This window comes from Ammodytes marinus (genome assembly GCF_949987685.1).
Source record: "Ammodytes marinus genome assembly, chromosome: 17".
NCBI lineage: Eukaryota > Metazoa > Chordata > Actinopteri > Uranoscopiformes > Ammodytidae > Ammodytes > Ammodytes marinus.
This window is the reverse complement of record NC_137221.1, coordinates 13,985,608-13,999,343: the sequence shown is the minus strand read 5'-3', so window position 1 is coordinate 13,999,343 and position 13,736 is coordinate 13,985,608. Positions and strand designations below refer to the sequence as shown.

At 43.7% G+C, this 13,736-nt stretch overlaps 1 protein-coding gene across 1 annotated transcript in view; it reads right to left on the bottom strand.

Moving 5' to 3' along the window:
- The window catches only part of runx1t1 (RUNX1 partner transcriptional co-repressor 1), a gene marked incomplete at its 3' end in the record, with an annotated part of 52,891 nt that extends 40,296 nt beyond the window's left edge, over window positions 1–12,595 (bottom strand). The window contains exon 1 of the mRNA XM_080045499.1: window positions 12,510–12,595. Within this exon, the coding sequence (XP_079901625.1) occupies window positions 12,510–12,537 (28 nt within the window). The 5' untranslated portion in view covers window positions 12,538–12,595. The remainder of the gene's footprint in view (window positions 1–12,509) is intronic.
- Window positions 12,596–13,736: the final 1,141 nt, after the last annotated feature.

The window sequence follows — 13,736 nt, the reverse complement described above, 5'->3', positions numbered from 1 at the left end:
TGTGTGTGTGTGTGTGTGTGTGTGTGTGTGTGTGTGTGTGTGTGTGTGTGTGTGTGTGTGTGTGTGTTTGTGTGTGAGGAGGACAGTGCGTGAGTGAGTGTGTGTGTGTGTGTGTGTGAGACAGACAGTATTTTGCACTGTTCAGACAAATCGCTTGTTCTCATGCAAAAAACAAAACAATAACATGCACAAACTTGCACACACGCACACGCAGCATAGCACACGCACACACACACACACACACACACACACACACACACACACACACACACACACACACACACACACACACACACACACACACACACACACACACACACACACACACACACACACACACACACACACAATATTCAGTCAGGATGTGTTTGCTCATTTTCAGGTTATTACAGTTAGAACAGCAGTTTTTGAATGGAAGTCGGACTGAGGAGAGTTGACTGTCCTATCTGGCTTCACACACTCCCAGGGGCCCCATACACGTTGAGTAAAAGCAGAATGACTGTGGTCTCTAAACTACAAACAACTGAGACAAACATTAAAGCGAGGAAGTGAGAGCTGAATGTGGCTCTGGTCCTCCCAACGAGATTTACCCTCTGTCTTTTGGGGGTCTCCAGTGAAACACACAAACACACACGCATGGCACCCACTGTTTCTATGGCAACATTTCGAGCAGAGCCAACTGTCAAAGGACACATGCACACATGTGTATGTGCACATTCGTATGCACACATGCAAAGATAGGTGAGTGCTGCTAAAGTGCTGTATTTCTTTGCAATTTTTAGGTGGCTGTCATTGCTAAAATGACACAGAGAGAAAAGGACACCATGGCAGACAAGAAAGGAGAGGGAGAGAGAGAGAGAAAGTAAAGGAAGCAGGAATTTGATGGGCTAACTAAGATTTCAGAAACTTAGAAACATATGTTTCCACAGGGCAAGGACTAAAACTGTTCAACATACATACAGTACATTACAATTGTATTAAGATCAGAACTAAAGATAACTTCTGTATTAAAGCTGGGGTGGAGGATTTGGGGAGAAAATGGCAGTTGGGATAGAGATTCGAATCCAAATACCTCAACCGCTCCACTTGTTCTCTTTGGTCCCTCCCCTATCCCTCCCTGACACGCTCTACACCAACAAAGTCGTGCCAAAGTGAATGGACATTCCCAACAGCCAATAAGAACAGAGAATCGGAGCCTCGCGCTGATTGGTCAAAGTGTCAGCTCATGTTAACTTTGACCAATCACAAATCACATACCCCAGCTTTAATAATACTGTATGTAATCGGATGAATATAATTTTTTTATGCTTTCTTCTTATGTCACAGTGATTGTCCTGATTCTGATTTCACTTGCATAAGAGAAGAAGGCATACATTTGTCGTAGCAGTTTTGTCTTTGCTCACTTACATTATGTTAACATATAAAACGCGTCTTTAAGCCACTCTATCTGCCTCATGAAATAATGCAGCCTCATGGCAATCATCTGACAAGCAAGGAGATATTTTAGCTGCAGGCTGTGTCACATTTTATACAAGCTTTCTTCCACATATCATGAATACAGTGTTTTCCCGCAACCTCTTAATTCCCTGGTTGCACTATAATTTTCTATTACAGAAGAGCAGCTATATATAGCGTACATACTGTGGGCTAGCATGTAGCTGCGGTTGAGACTTGCGTGAACCCCTTGACATGGACTAGTTAAATATAGGTTGACTGATTTCATGTGTTATTTTCCCCAAATGCCCAAATTCTTCCAGCGCAGTGGCGGCAGTTTAAAATGAGTGGCTGTCTAAAATGGAGACAGAGAATCTCTAAAAGAAAACACATTAGAGGTCTGAAAGCTGAAGCTTGCATCTGAGATCAGCAATTTGGAAACTCATAAATGTTGTTTAACATCTTGTTCGGGGAATCTCTCTCTCTCTCTCTCTCTCTCTCTTCCTCTTTCTGTTGTCTGTCGCTATCTCCAGCTCAGTGTGGCTTCTGGCATCAGTCTCCCAGTGGTTTACAGTCACTCACAAAGTGCGTCCCAGGCGCTGTTTCTCTCTGTTTACCACTTTTCGCTATTTCGCAGGGGTCTTGTTCCCCAACTGGTGCAGGCAAACAGGCTTACATCAGAGCCACAAACACACACAGACCTCACTCACGCTGCCTAATAACCTGGCTTTTATTTTTTCAAAACACAAGAATCCACATTTCGGATTTTCCCACAGGTCTGACAAATGCAATGGTACCTAAAGTCTAGAGGGATGGGGTTGTTCAGTCATCAAGAATTACATCAAATGAACTGAACCGATTACCTGATTACTACTTGAATATCCTGATTCAATATTTCAAACATTCATTTTATCATTAGAGGAAATAGGACTTTGGCAACATTTACGTGATAGTATCTTATTTTGAACAAAATCTTCATCTCTTTCCCAACTCGTCTTCCCATGCCACCTTGCTGCACCTTTGTCCCAACCTGATAATCTCCAATAACTGTCTCCCCCACACCCCCTCCCCTTTTGTAATCAAAATCTAATCCTTTGCAATCGATTCCCCATCAAGATGCCACCCACCCCCCTTTCATACACACATATGCTCAGATACACACACACACACACACACACACACACACACACACACACACACACACACACACACACACACACACACACACACACACACACACACACACACACACACACACACACACACACACACACACACACACACACACACACACACACACAACCCAGTGAGCAAACAGAGGTCTTCAAGGCACAAAAGCATGCAGCCAACACCAATACACCAGCACAATCCTCATCTCATTACCTTCAGAGAGATGATTTCTGGTAAAGTGGTTGCATCCCTACTCACACAGATTGAGCACGCTATTTCACTTGCAGTTAACCACTTGGAATAATGACATATTCAAACAATCCAGGTTTAAATTATGGACTTCAATGAAAAGAGACAACATGTAAATGTGAGGTACGGAGTGGCACTGAATTATTAAAACCAACTGAGTTTATTTGGCTACAAGCGTAATCCCTTTTAAATGGTAATGGTAAATAAACATGGGCTCGGGATAAACACACACGTGGTTGAGCCAGTGTGTGTGTGTGTGTGTGTGTGTGTGTGTGTGTGTGTGTGTGTGTGTGTGTGTGTGTGTGTGCGTGTGCGTGTGCGTGTGTGTGTGTTTCCTTCAGTTTTGATCGGCTGGTGACTTGGTCTTGTTATTGTCCTATCAGGCAAAGGCCTGGGGCAGTGCAGGACTAATGCATTAGTGTGCTTGGCAGTAAGGAGCATCTGTCCTGTGTGGGCACATGTTTTGTTTGATTGTATCTTGCCTTAGGCTAAGTGGCAAAACCAAAGACGTGCTACTACATCCGAATGCAAAGCCTGTGCGTTTGGTATAACTTAAGAGCTGATGTAGGATTGCCTCGAAACATTTTGTGCACAGTTTTTTTTTCTTCTACTTAACCACAACGAAAAGCTAAATTGAACAGTAAGCACATTGTTTTTGATTGCTTAATCGTTTTACTGAAATTCTGTTGCACATAGCTGGCCTTAACCAAAGCTTCAATTGACTTTAAATTTGAGGGAAACCTTTCATCCAAACTACTAAAAATGGTACATGCTGTGCTCTCAAGATGTAATTTACTGCTGCATTTTAGTATTCATGTTCATTTCACTGAATGTGTTGTGTGTTACTGTAACAACACTGATTTAACTGAACATAATTGGCAGTAACAATAAGCACAGCACGCTTCTGTCAAACTGACATAAAGTACACGAGTATTTGGAGGAATGAGTGTATGTGTATGCTGTGTTCATGCATACAGGAAACAGAATGAGTATTTGTCAGTGTGTGTGTGTGTGTGTGTGTGTGTGTGTGTGTGTGTGTGTGTGTGTGTGTGTGTGTGTGTGTGTGTGTGTGTCTGTGTGTGTATATATATATATATATCTTTCTGTTAATATGACATGCATAAAATCCTCAAAACACATTATCGATGTGTGATTGACAACTCTACCATATGGTGCATCGTCTGCATATTCAACTTCTTACTGTCTTGGTGCATGTGACCATTTAGGGAGTGCACACCTGTAAATCTGTTTGTAGTTGTGTTGTAGTGTGTGTGTGTGTGTGTATGTGTGTGTGTGTGTGTGTGCGTGCGTGCTTGTGTGTGTGTGTGTGTGTGTGTGTGTGCGTGTGTGTGTGTGTGTGTGTGTGTGTGTGTGTGTGTGTGTGTGTGTGATGGTTAAATTTGCAACCATAAAGTTGCAGCTGCGCCACAATACGGGATCCCTGCGCAGCTGTGAATTATTATGTGGACAATTTAATATTGCCAAAGAGGAAATAGCAAATTAAGATCTTAGTTTTGCTGCCCTGCTAAAGTGCGCAGCAAAATGTTTGAGCACATTCATTCCCAAATAAACATGTGTTCTCCCTACAAGTGAATTGATGCAACGCGTCTCTGATTCTATCACCCCGAGTAGCAGCTTTATGCTCTTCACTCCTAAATGGGTAGTAAGAGGTGCAGACATGGGCCCAAGGGTCCTACTCAAACGCTTAAGGGGAAGGGGCTTTCCTCTCACTAAAGCATCCTCAAAGTAACAACTGGGCAGTAATTTGTCCTCTCGCAGGGGAAGCATAAAAACCAGAACCCCAAATTCTTTGCAGTTGTGGAAAAAGTGAAGAGAGACCCAAAAAATAAGCCAAAAATACTTTATCTCCCCCTCTTACTGAAAGTTATTACATTTTCTGAATGGTATGACTTTCTAATGGTTAGCATATGTGACTATGTGTACGCAGAGAGAGAGAGAGAGAGAGAGAGAGAGAGAGAGAGAGAGCAGTAGTTGAGGCTAAGTTAATAGCACAAGCAGAGGGGGAACTGGGAACCCTTGGCTTATAAAGGATACTTGTTTCCCCGCCGCGCCGAAAACCAGATGTTGATAAAGAGACATAGGGGGGAGGAGAGAAGACAGATGGGCAAGAAATTACCGTCACTTGGGCCAAAACATCTTGAAACATCTGCAAAAAACTTTCGGACCTTACAAGGGGAGATGGATTTATGCTCTCTCCTGGATTTTTATTGCTCCGTGAGACCCCTACTACTCCCTCCTCCGCTCCGTGCCTCCTCTCTCAGTGTTACCAGGAGTAAAAGAGTTTCGCCGCCGCAATCTGGAGCTGCTTAAAAAACCTGGACGTGGCTCAGATTCTTCCACAAATGGCTTTATCGTGTAGAGAAGAACAAACACGTCCGTACACTGTAGGAGCTATAAAAACTTCACAGAGCGCAGCAGTATCCAGTCGGCAACCCAGTCCACTATCAGGGACACACTCACTCGATATGAAACACTATAAATGTCAAGGTACATTGCAATGCAGACACAGCCAGTGTGTGTGCAGACAACCTGCACAATGTGGGGGCCAAAAAAACATGATTCGTATCATATTTCCTAAAGTGGAGTTGGGTTACCATGGTGACACATCATCCACGCCACTATGAAACGCGCAGCTGAGGATGACATGTCCATATGGCGAGAGGATGACAGAGGGGAAGAACAGATGCTTTGACGAAAAAAGGCCTGTCAATCGCAAATCCATAAGAGCAGCTGGGGTCATGAATGTATATCAGATGACGCTACAGACACACATAGATATGTTTTGATGGATACAATCTTCTCTCTTTTTATTGTTGATACTGCAATCCGTCTCTTCCAATTGTGTGGACATGCAGGATACACTGGAAGTTAAACAAAATGGGCCTTTTACTTGGCCCAATTTTGGGAGGAAAATGGACCACAGCTCCTTCCATTTCTTTATGTAACCCCCCCACTGTCTCCTCTGCCACTCTCCCTCTCTCTTTGAAGCAATTTTCCAAAATGGCCCTTCCTCCTGGAAATAATTGACACTTCTGCGTTCATCATGCGAGGCACCTGCTGTCCGTTTGACAACAAGACAATCAGAACGGAGCCACCGACCGTCGTCCCATTGTCCCTTCTCTGTGCTGGTCTGTGACACTAACTGACAACAGCTGGAAGCCCCTCTCTCTTCCTACGATACCCATCATCATGCAAGTCAAATGCTACCACAAAAGGGGAAAAAAAGGGGCCTCATTATTTGGCTGCAGTGGTGTGATTTTAAAACCCGGCGAAGAGAAGGAAACAATGATTTAGTTGTGTCTGCTGCTGATGGAAGATAAAAAGGGCCCGGAGCAAACTGGAAGCCCCTAAAACAACAGTGGATGTGTCTGCTCTGCTGCAGTTGTCTACTTTGCTTTATTACGATTTTTTTTTATTTTTAAAGCATGCACATCTTAAAAGCAGATGTGTATTTGTCTGTTTGCCCCCACTCACACGTACCGTACACACAAATGGGGGCACACATTCACAATATGTGAATATCCTAACACACATTTGAAAAGCTGCATCCTACATCCCCATCTCTCTTCTGTCTCTTCTCTCTCTCGCTGTAATTGACTGAACACGTCAATACTCGGGAGGGAAAAAAACAGAGGGCCCACTGTCTGCATCTATTGATTGCCGCTTCTCTCTTACTCTCTCTCTCTCTCTCTCTCTCTCTCTCTCTCTCCCTGTCTGCTGATCTTAATTACACTTCTTTTTACCAGGCTGTAGCCGGGGCTCAACTCCAGCGGCTGCCCTTTCCATAAAGTGTACCGTCCAAATCCATATATCAAAATTAATGAGAGAGAACCGAGCTGTAAATCAAACATGTGGGGGTATCCACGCTGATAAGCAGGGACGGCAATCGTAAATTACAAACAACAACAACAACAACAACAACAACAAAATGCTGCGGAAGGATAGAAGAGAATTAGTTTCATATGCTGGTGCAGGTCAATGTTAACAACCTCACATTTTTATGGAGGAAGGAACCTCGGTTTTAGGTGATAAAAACTGCCAAAGCATGACAGGGCCGAGGTGAGGTTTCTCCCCACCCTCCCTCACTCTCCCTCCCTCTCTCTCTCTCTCTCTCTCTCTCTCTCTCTCTCTCTCTCTCTCTCTCATCTATTTCCTCTTCCTTTGTCTCTTTCTTTGTCGATTTGTCCGATTTTCTGCCTGTCTGTTTGTTTGCTTTAAGAGCTGTCTGTCTGTGCCCACCCCTCCACCTCTTTCTCTCTCTCTCTCTGTCTCACACACAGACACACGCGTGCACACACACACAAAGACAAAAAACAACTTTTATGGTCGGCTTTTATGGACTGGTGGCGAGGCGAGCGGGTCCATTCTTCAACAATTGAACGGGGGGGGGGGGGGGGGGACTCCTAATCGCACAGTTTCACCGCTCATACTCGCCATCCATCAAACCTGTCTGTGTGTCCTCTCTGCATTCGTGTGAGCCTGCATGTGCACACTGCTCCCATCTTCAAGCATCCCAAACCCGCTCCTGACTCATGGAACAAAAGCCTATTAGAGACGATAGTGCGCTAATCTTTCTCCACGTGTGCCCACTTAACACTTTTCCTTTCCCCAAAAAAAAAACCTTTACAAGGAGACATGTAAAAAAACAAACACACATTTAAACCTATATAACCAACACAAAACACAGACTTCCTTTACCAGTCCTCAATTCCTTTCCCCTTCCACTGTCCAATTTTCAAATGTAAATGGCAGGTGAGGTGAGTATCGTGGAGGTGAGCGATTTACAGGTAACATCTTCACTCTGCCACATTATCATCCCTCCACATCACTAAGAAGTGCCTTTTCAATATCGTTCCCTTTCGCACAGTGCAGGGAGATACGCTATTATGTGTGTGTCCTTTTGTATTCATTAGACACACTGGGTACACACCTGCGTGTGCACGTATACTCACAGAATGAACACACACAGACTCACAGAATCACATCCAGTGGCTTATCTTTTGGAATAAGAAAAGGGGTTTGTCAGGATGGCACATTGTGTGTGTGTGTGTGTGTGTGTGTGTGTGTGTGTGTGTGTGTGTGTGTGTGTGTGTGTGTGTGTGTGTGTGTGTGTGTGTGTGTGTGTGTGTGTGTGTGTGTGTGTGTGTGTGTGTGTGTGTGTGTGTGTGTGTGTGTGTGTGTGTGTGTGTGTGTGTGTGTGTGTGTGTGTGTGTGTGTGTGTGTGTGAGGGGAAGGCAATGTGCATTAGGGCGATTACAATATCAGCCGACACCAGATGGAGGCAGGAAAATAAACAGTGGGAGAGAAAGAGAGAGAGACAGACAGAGCGAGGGGAAAGACATCATGAGAAGGAGCCTAAGAGAGATATTCTGTGTGTGTGTGTGTGTGTGTGTGTGTGTGTGTGTGTGTGTGTGTGTGTGTGTGTGTGTGTGTGTGTGTGTGTGTGTGTGTGTGTGGCAGTCTGCCTGTGTGCGATACAGTTTGAGAAAGTGCAGTTAATTAGCAACTCAATCCCAGTCTATAAACCGAGGACAGAGGGCTGCCTGTGTGTGTGTGTGTGTGTGTGTGTGTCTCTGTTGTCCCGCACACGTCTATCAGTGTGTTTTAGTACAAGAACTCTGAACTGTGGTGCAGATACAGTTAGCCGTGTAGCTGAAAAACTTCATTTACCAACTGTCTGTCTTTAACGACCCAGCTAGTACAGCTGTCTTTATGCTATTGCTTTTGAAACAGTTACAAAAAGGGAGGAGAAGAAGAAAAAGTTGGATTTGGTCGTATTGACGAACCAAGCTATTTTAAATATGAATTCCCATTTGTTTTCTAAATGGCTTGAAAGCTGCTGTGAAAACACTTTGAAGAATTAACTGCGTCCATGAAACATGATGAATTGTCAGACCCTGCCCTATTGGCCTCTTCTTCACTTGCCCTATAAGTCTCATTTTATCTGGAGTAAAAACACGAACAAGGCCAATAAAATCAGTTTGTAGTGCTCACAGTTGACTTTGACATTAAAAAAGCCCCTGTAAAGGCCAACTCACAAATACAATAAAACAAAGACCTCTTGCTTTTGGGAGCACACACACACACACGCCCGCACACACATACACACACACACACACACACACACACACACACACACACACACACACACACACACACACACACACACACACACACACACACACACACACACACACAAACCATTGCAAACAGATGCAGAAACACACTCATACATGCAACTCCTTTTGTACCACTGCTGCTCCTTCATGGGTGATGAAATTCAATAAGCAGTGAAGAGAACTGCCCTCTCGCTGATAACCATCAATGGGCCTATCGATCTACAAGGGCATATGTGTGTTTGGAAGTGCATGTACACACACACACACACACACACACACATACACAGACACACGCACCCTTAGATTCAATCTATAATTCACTCTGGGAGTTGGTAAGAGACAGCTCTGAATAATCAGAACAGATCTATACGTCTTGAAGGAGTGCACGGAACAGTGGTTTTAGTATCCAATTCTACTGCTGACATTTGCCCCCTGACTGCATGGCTTCAGATGCAACCTGTGCCTATTTCAAAACACTCCAGAAGCAAGCCTTATCTGTATGCCCATTTATGCAATAACAGTCAGGGGTTAAGATGACATGCGGGATTGGTGCGTTTTACAACAAAATCAAAAGGAAGATTGATGAATGTTGTACGTTTATTCATATTTTTCCTTGAGCGAGACTGCTCAATGTTAAATTGCCATTGGCCAACTTGAGTAGCAGGAAAGCCCACTTATTCCAAGGAACCAATAAAACATCAAACAAGCAAACCAAACTGTCTCACACTTGAGAAGACAAGGCATTTTCAGCATTTATTTATGATGTATGGCGCATATTAGTTCTCTAAGAATAATGAGTCATCATCTCTTATTCGCAAAACTCTTATAGCAAAACCTGGATGGTGTACAAATGTCTGTGTGTGTCATGCAAACGAAGTGTTTTGTGATTACTTCACAGCATTGGAGCCTCTGTGTCGCTCCAAACTAAAGGGATAATCAGTGTTTTTTCCATCCAAAACAATAGTAATTCATTGTTTGAGGCTGCGACAAAAAACTCTTGAAAGCTATCATCTGTGGTTTAGGATCAAAAAGTGCCAAAGAAGAAATGCAAATAATGAAACCAAAGTTATAGTGTGTGTGTATGTGTGTCATATGTACACCACATTGTGTCACTGTGCAGTTTCATTCAGCCTAATGGTGTGCGCTTCTGCTTGTTTGTGTGTGTGTGTGTGTGTGTGTGTGTGTGTGAAGGCGAGAATAAAATGGTTTTCCATCATTTTTTGCAAGGCCACATCCTTGTCTGTGAGCAGCGGTCTCATGCATTTGACCCAATAGCCTGAGAGCTGTGGGGGGGGAGGGGGGGGTGAACAGGTGTGAGGCAGGCTGGTGGCTGGGCAGATGGCCCCTGGAAGTGCTGGCTGATGCTGCAGAGCCTGGACCACAGAGAGTTAGCAGCTAACGTTAATGTGTGCCTGGCCGACATGTGAATAGTGAATACTACCTTAACACAAACACACACACACACACACACACACACACACATACACACACGTAACCACATGCACACACAAACACAGCGATAACCTGCAAACAGCACTTATCATTTACTCTCCCCTCATCACCAGCTTTGTTTACTTTTCATTTACTCCTGCTCTCTCTCTTGCTCTCTCTCTCTTTCTCTCTCGCTCTCTCTCTGTAAACACACACACACACACACACACACACACACACACACACACACACTCCAGGTAATGGTCTTTTCAGTCAAGTCACTTCTTTAATGGAAGCCCCAATGGTTAAAGAATAGAAAGAAAAACAATAGATGCCACAATACATGACGGCCAGGGTAACCAATTCAAATAGTAGGCTAGGACCTGACCACTGCAGTATATAATAAAAAAGGCCTACAAATAAATGTTTTAAAGGTTATTGGTTTTCCCATTTTAAAATACTGATAGAGTTAAATTGGTTTTGTTGATGGCAATGCAAAAATCCTCAAAAACAAATCCTCCTTAACTCGGCAAATAATACATATGTAAAGGATCACGCTTTAGGCTGCCTACAAAGCTTTGCATGGGACTTTTGGGCATGCGTAAAAAATATCCGAAGCCCTGTGGGTTGCCAGATATTTTGCTCCGTCCGCTAATCCGGGCCGTGAGAACAGTCCGGCACAGACAGCAGGTTGTGCCCCAGCAGTCTCCCTCCTCTACCCGCATGTTTTGCTCTTTTCCCAGGCGGGAGAAAAAATATTCCCACTGGAGTAAAATATAGCCCGAGCCCTTTAATTTCAACCTCATGCCGCTGCATTTTTTTTCTCTCTCTTTCAGTCATACGATGATGACAAAATCGCAGCGGGTGGAGATGGGAACTTCACATGGACTTGGGAAGATGCGTTTGACAGTTGTGACTGAGCTCCGGAGAATGTTTTCAAAAGCAAACGCCGAAATGCAAAGTCTCTCCAAAGTGGATAAGACGAGAGGAGAGGCAGAGGAGGCTCTGTACAACATTCTGGGCTCACATTCTGGGATGGAAAAAGTCGCTGCAAAATCTTGTAAAATTACAGTATGAAATTAAAATATATAGCCTACACAATAGGCACATTTCGGAAATGGCGATGGAGACATTAAGGCTCTGGACTTTCAGTGAGCATGGACTTGTTATTAGTGACTTAGCCTACTACTGTTATTAGATTTTTGATTAATAAAAGGAGTGGAGATTCTCGCGTCGCTCCAAAACTGATAAGCCAGTAAGTCCGAGTGTCCATGTTTTCTGGAGACAATCAGCTGACGTGAAGGCGACGCCACGCACTTCTGACAGATCGAAGGGGAGTAACCAAACTTATGTCGCCTGTTGCCTGAGCTCATGAATTGATATCTGCTTGTTTTAATGGGCAGGTACTGTTGCACCTTCTTGTCACTAAATAAACCAGTAATTTGCAGTAATTTGATTAAAGCGAATTGTTATTCTGTAACACAAAAGTGAATCAATGACGTTGTTGTTCCTCTAAAATGCAGTTCTAAAGACACAATATTAGGTTTGGTAGAATAACATAATGTTTTTTGATGTGTTAATATTTTTCATTTTGAGAATGTTTGTCAGTTGTTACAGCTGATATTTAACTCCAATTGCTTTAGTGGCATGACATAACATTAAAACAAAACAAAAAAAATTAATTGCTCAGCCTATATGTTTCCCATTACAACGAAACACGTTTGGAACCATAAAATTACGCGCAGCGCATTGTTCGCCCCCTGCTATAGATTTGCCATAGGTCATTTCAGACTATAACAATTAATATTTCAAGAGATAGACTAATGTAATTGTTGGCAGTGTGTTTTTACAAACATCACTCCAGGCCTTTAGTGTTGGAGCACCAACACTGCTTAATCCACATTTAAAAAATCTAGCCTATACGCAACACACGAAGCACAGATCCTGATTCTAAGGCAGATATTTCAAGCTTATTTAATTTCTTAATTTGGCGCACACACGTCTATATGAGGGCACAACTACCACTCCAAGACAAGGCGTATTTTAAGAAAAAATAAACAATAGAAAGAGAGAGAGGCCACTTACACTGAAACGAGGCAGAAATTCCCACCATGCGGTACGATGATGTGAGAGGGCAAAATAATTTCCAGTCCTTTTGACTCCACGCAAGGACTCCCTCCCTCGATGGTCCGCTTGTGTCGGGGAGACGAAGGCTACAGAGTCCAGCCAGCTCTCGGGGCTCTGGCGTTAGCGGCTCTATATACTTCCAGCAGCTCCCAAACGGCGGTTCAAAACTCCGACAAAAATAAGAAGCTTACACAGCTCACGAGCTGCTGCAATAAGTGATCAGTCACTTCGGGTATAAGCTCTAGTGTTGAGGATGGGAGAGCCGCCGGAGTCTTGTTAAAAAAGCGCAGAGAGGCAGAGAAGAGAAGGAGGAGAGATGAGAGACAGAGATGGAGAGGAAAGGAAAGGATGCACTATAAAGTGCGCTGGGCACCCGTCTGGTTCCTCTGTCCGTCTGTTGCACTTTTTCCTCCAAAATCCTTCCAACGTCGAGTCGGTCTAGAATGGTACAAATCGTCTTCTAAAATGGTGATACAAATGCATACACGTATTCAACAATCGTTCGTCCTACGGGGCTCCTTGTTTTTTTTTTCAGCTTCTCCGTTGGCGTGGGGAAGAGTAGAGGAGTAGCGGCGCTCTGCCTCCAGTCGGCGGTGCGCAGCAGAGCCAGGTGGCGGTGGGCGGGGCGAGGAGGAGGCGGCGACTGGGCAGCAGCAGCATCTGTAGTGCGTCCTAAACAGGTTGGGGAAAAGTACGCAGGGTCAGGTCAAGTCGTAGTGTTTTCTACAGAGCAATTGACATTTTTCCCCCCACGTCAAGGGATTTTTTTTTAGATGAACAGAATTAGGCTAGAGGATAAAATCTGTCTTAAAACAATTGTAGGCCTACAATGCATATTAGAAGCTGTTTCACTTGACTGAACGTTGATTTGTGAGGAGCGATGGGGATACTGTAACCTTAATCAGATTAATACGAACATGAAACCAACATAAAGGGACACAATGTCATCATGCTCCCATGTTTTTATTTTTGGTACCTTTACATGCGCTCTTTTAATTACGTCATCTCGTTTGCGTCCTCTTCTTCTGCTATGGCACCTGACTGGAGAATAACCTGCTGAAGTTGATGAGCTCAACTCTTAATATTTGCTCAAAATTATGTATTTATTAAAAAAATTCTGGAAATTAAAAAAAATCTAGAATTAAACATTTGGATTGAAACCTGACTACAGACTAATGTGTATCC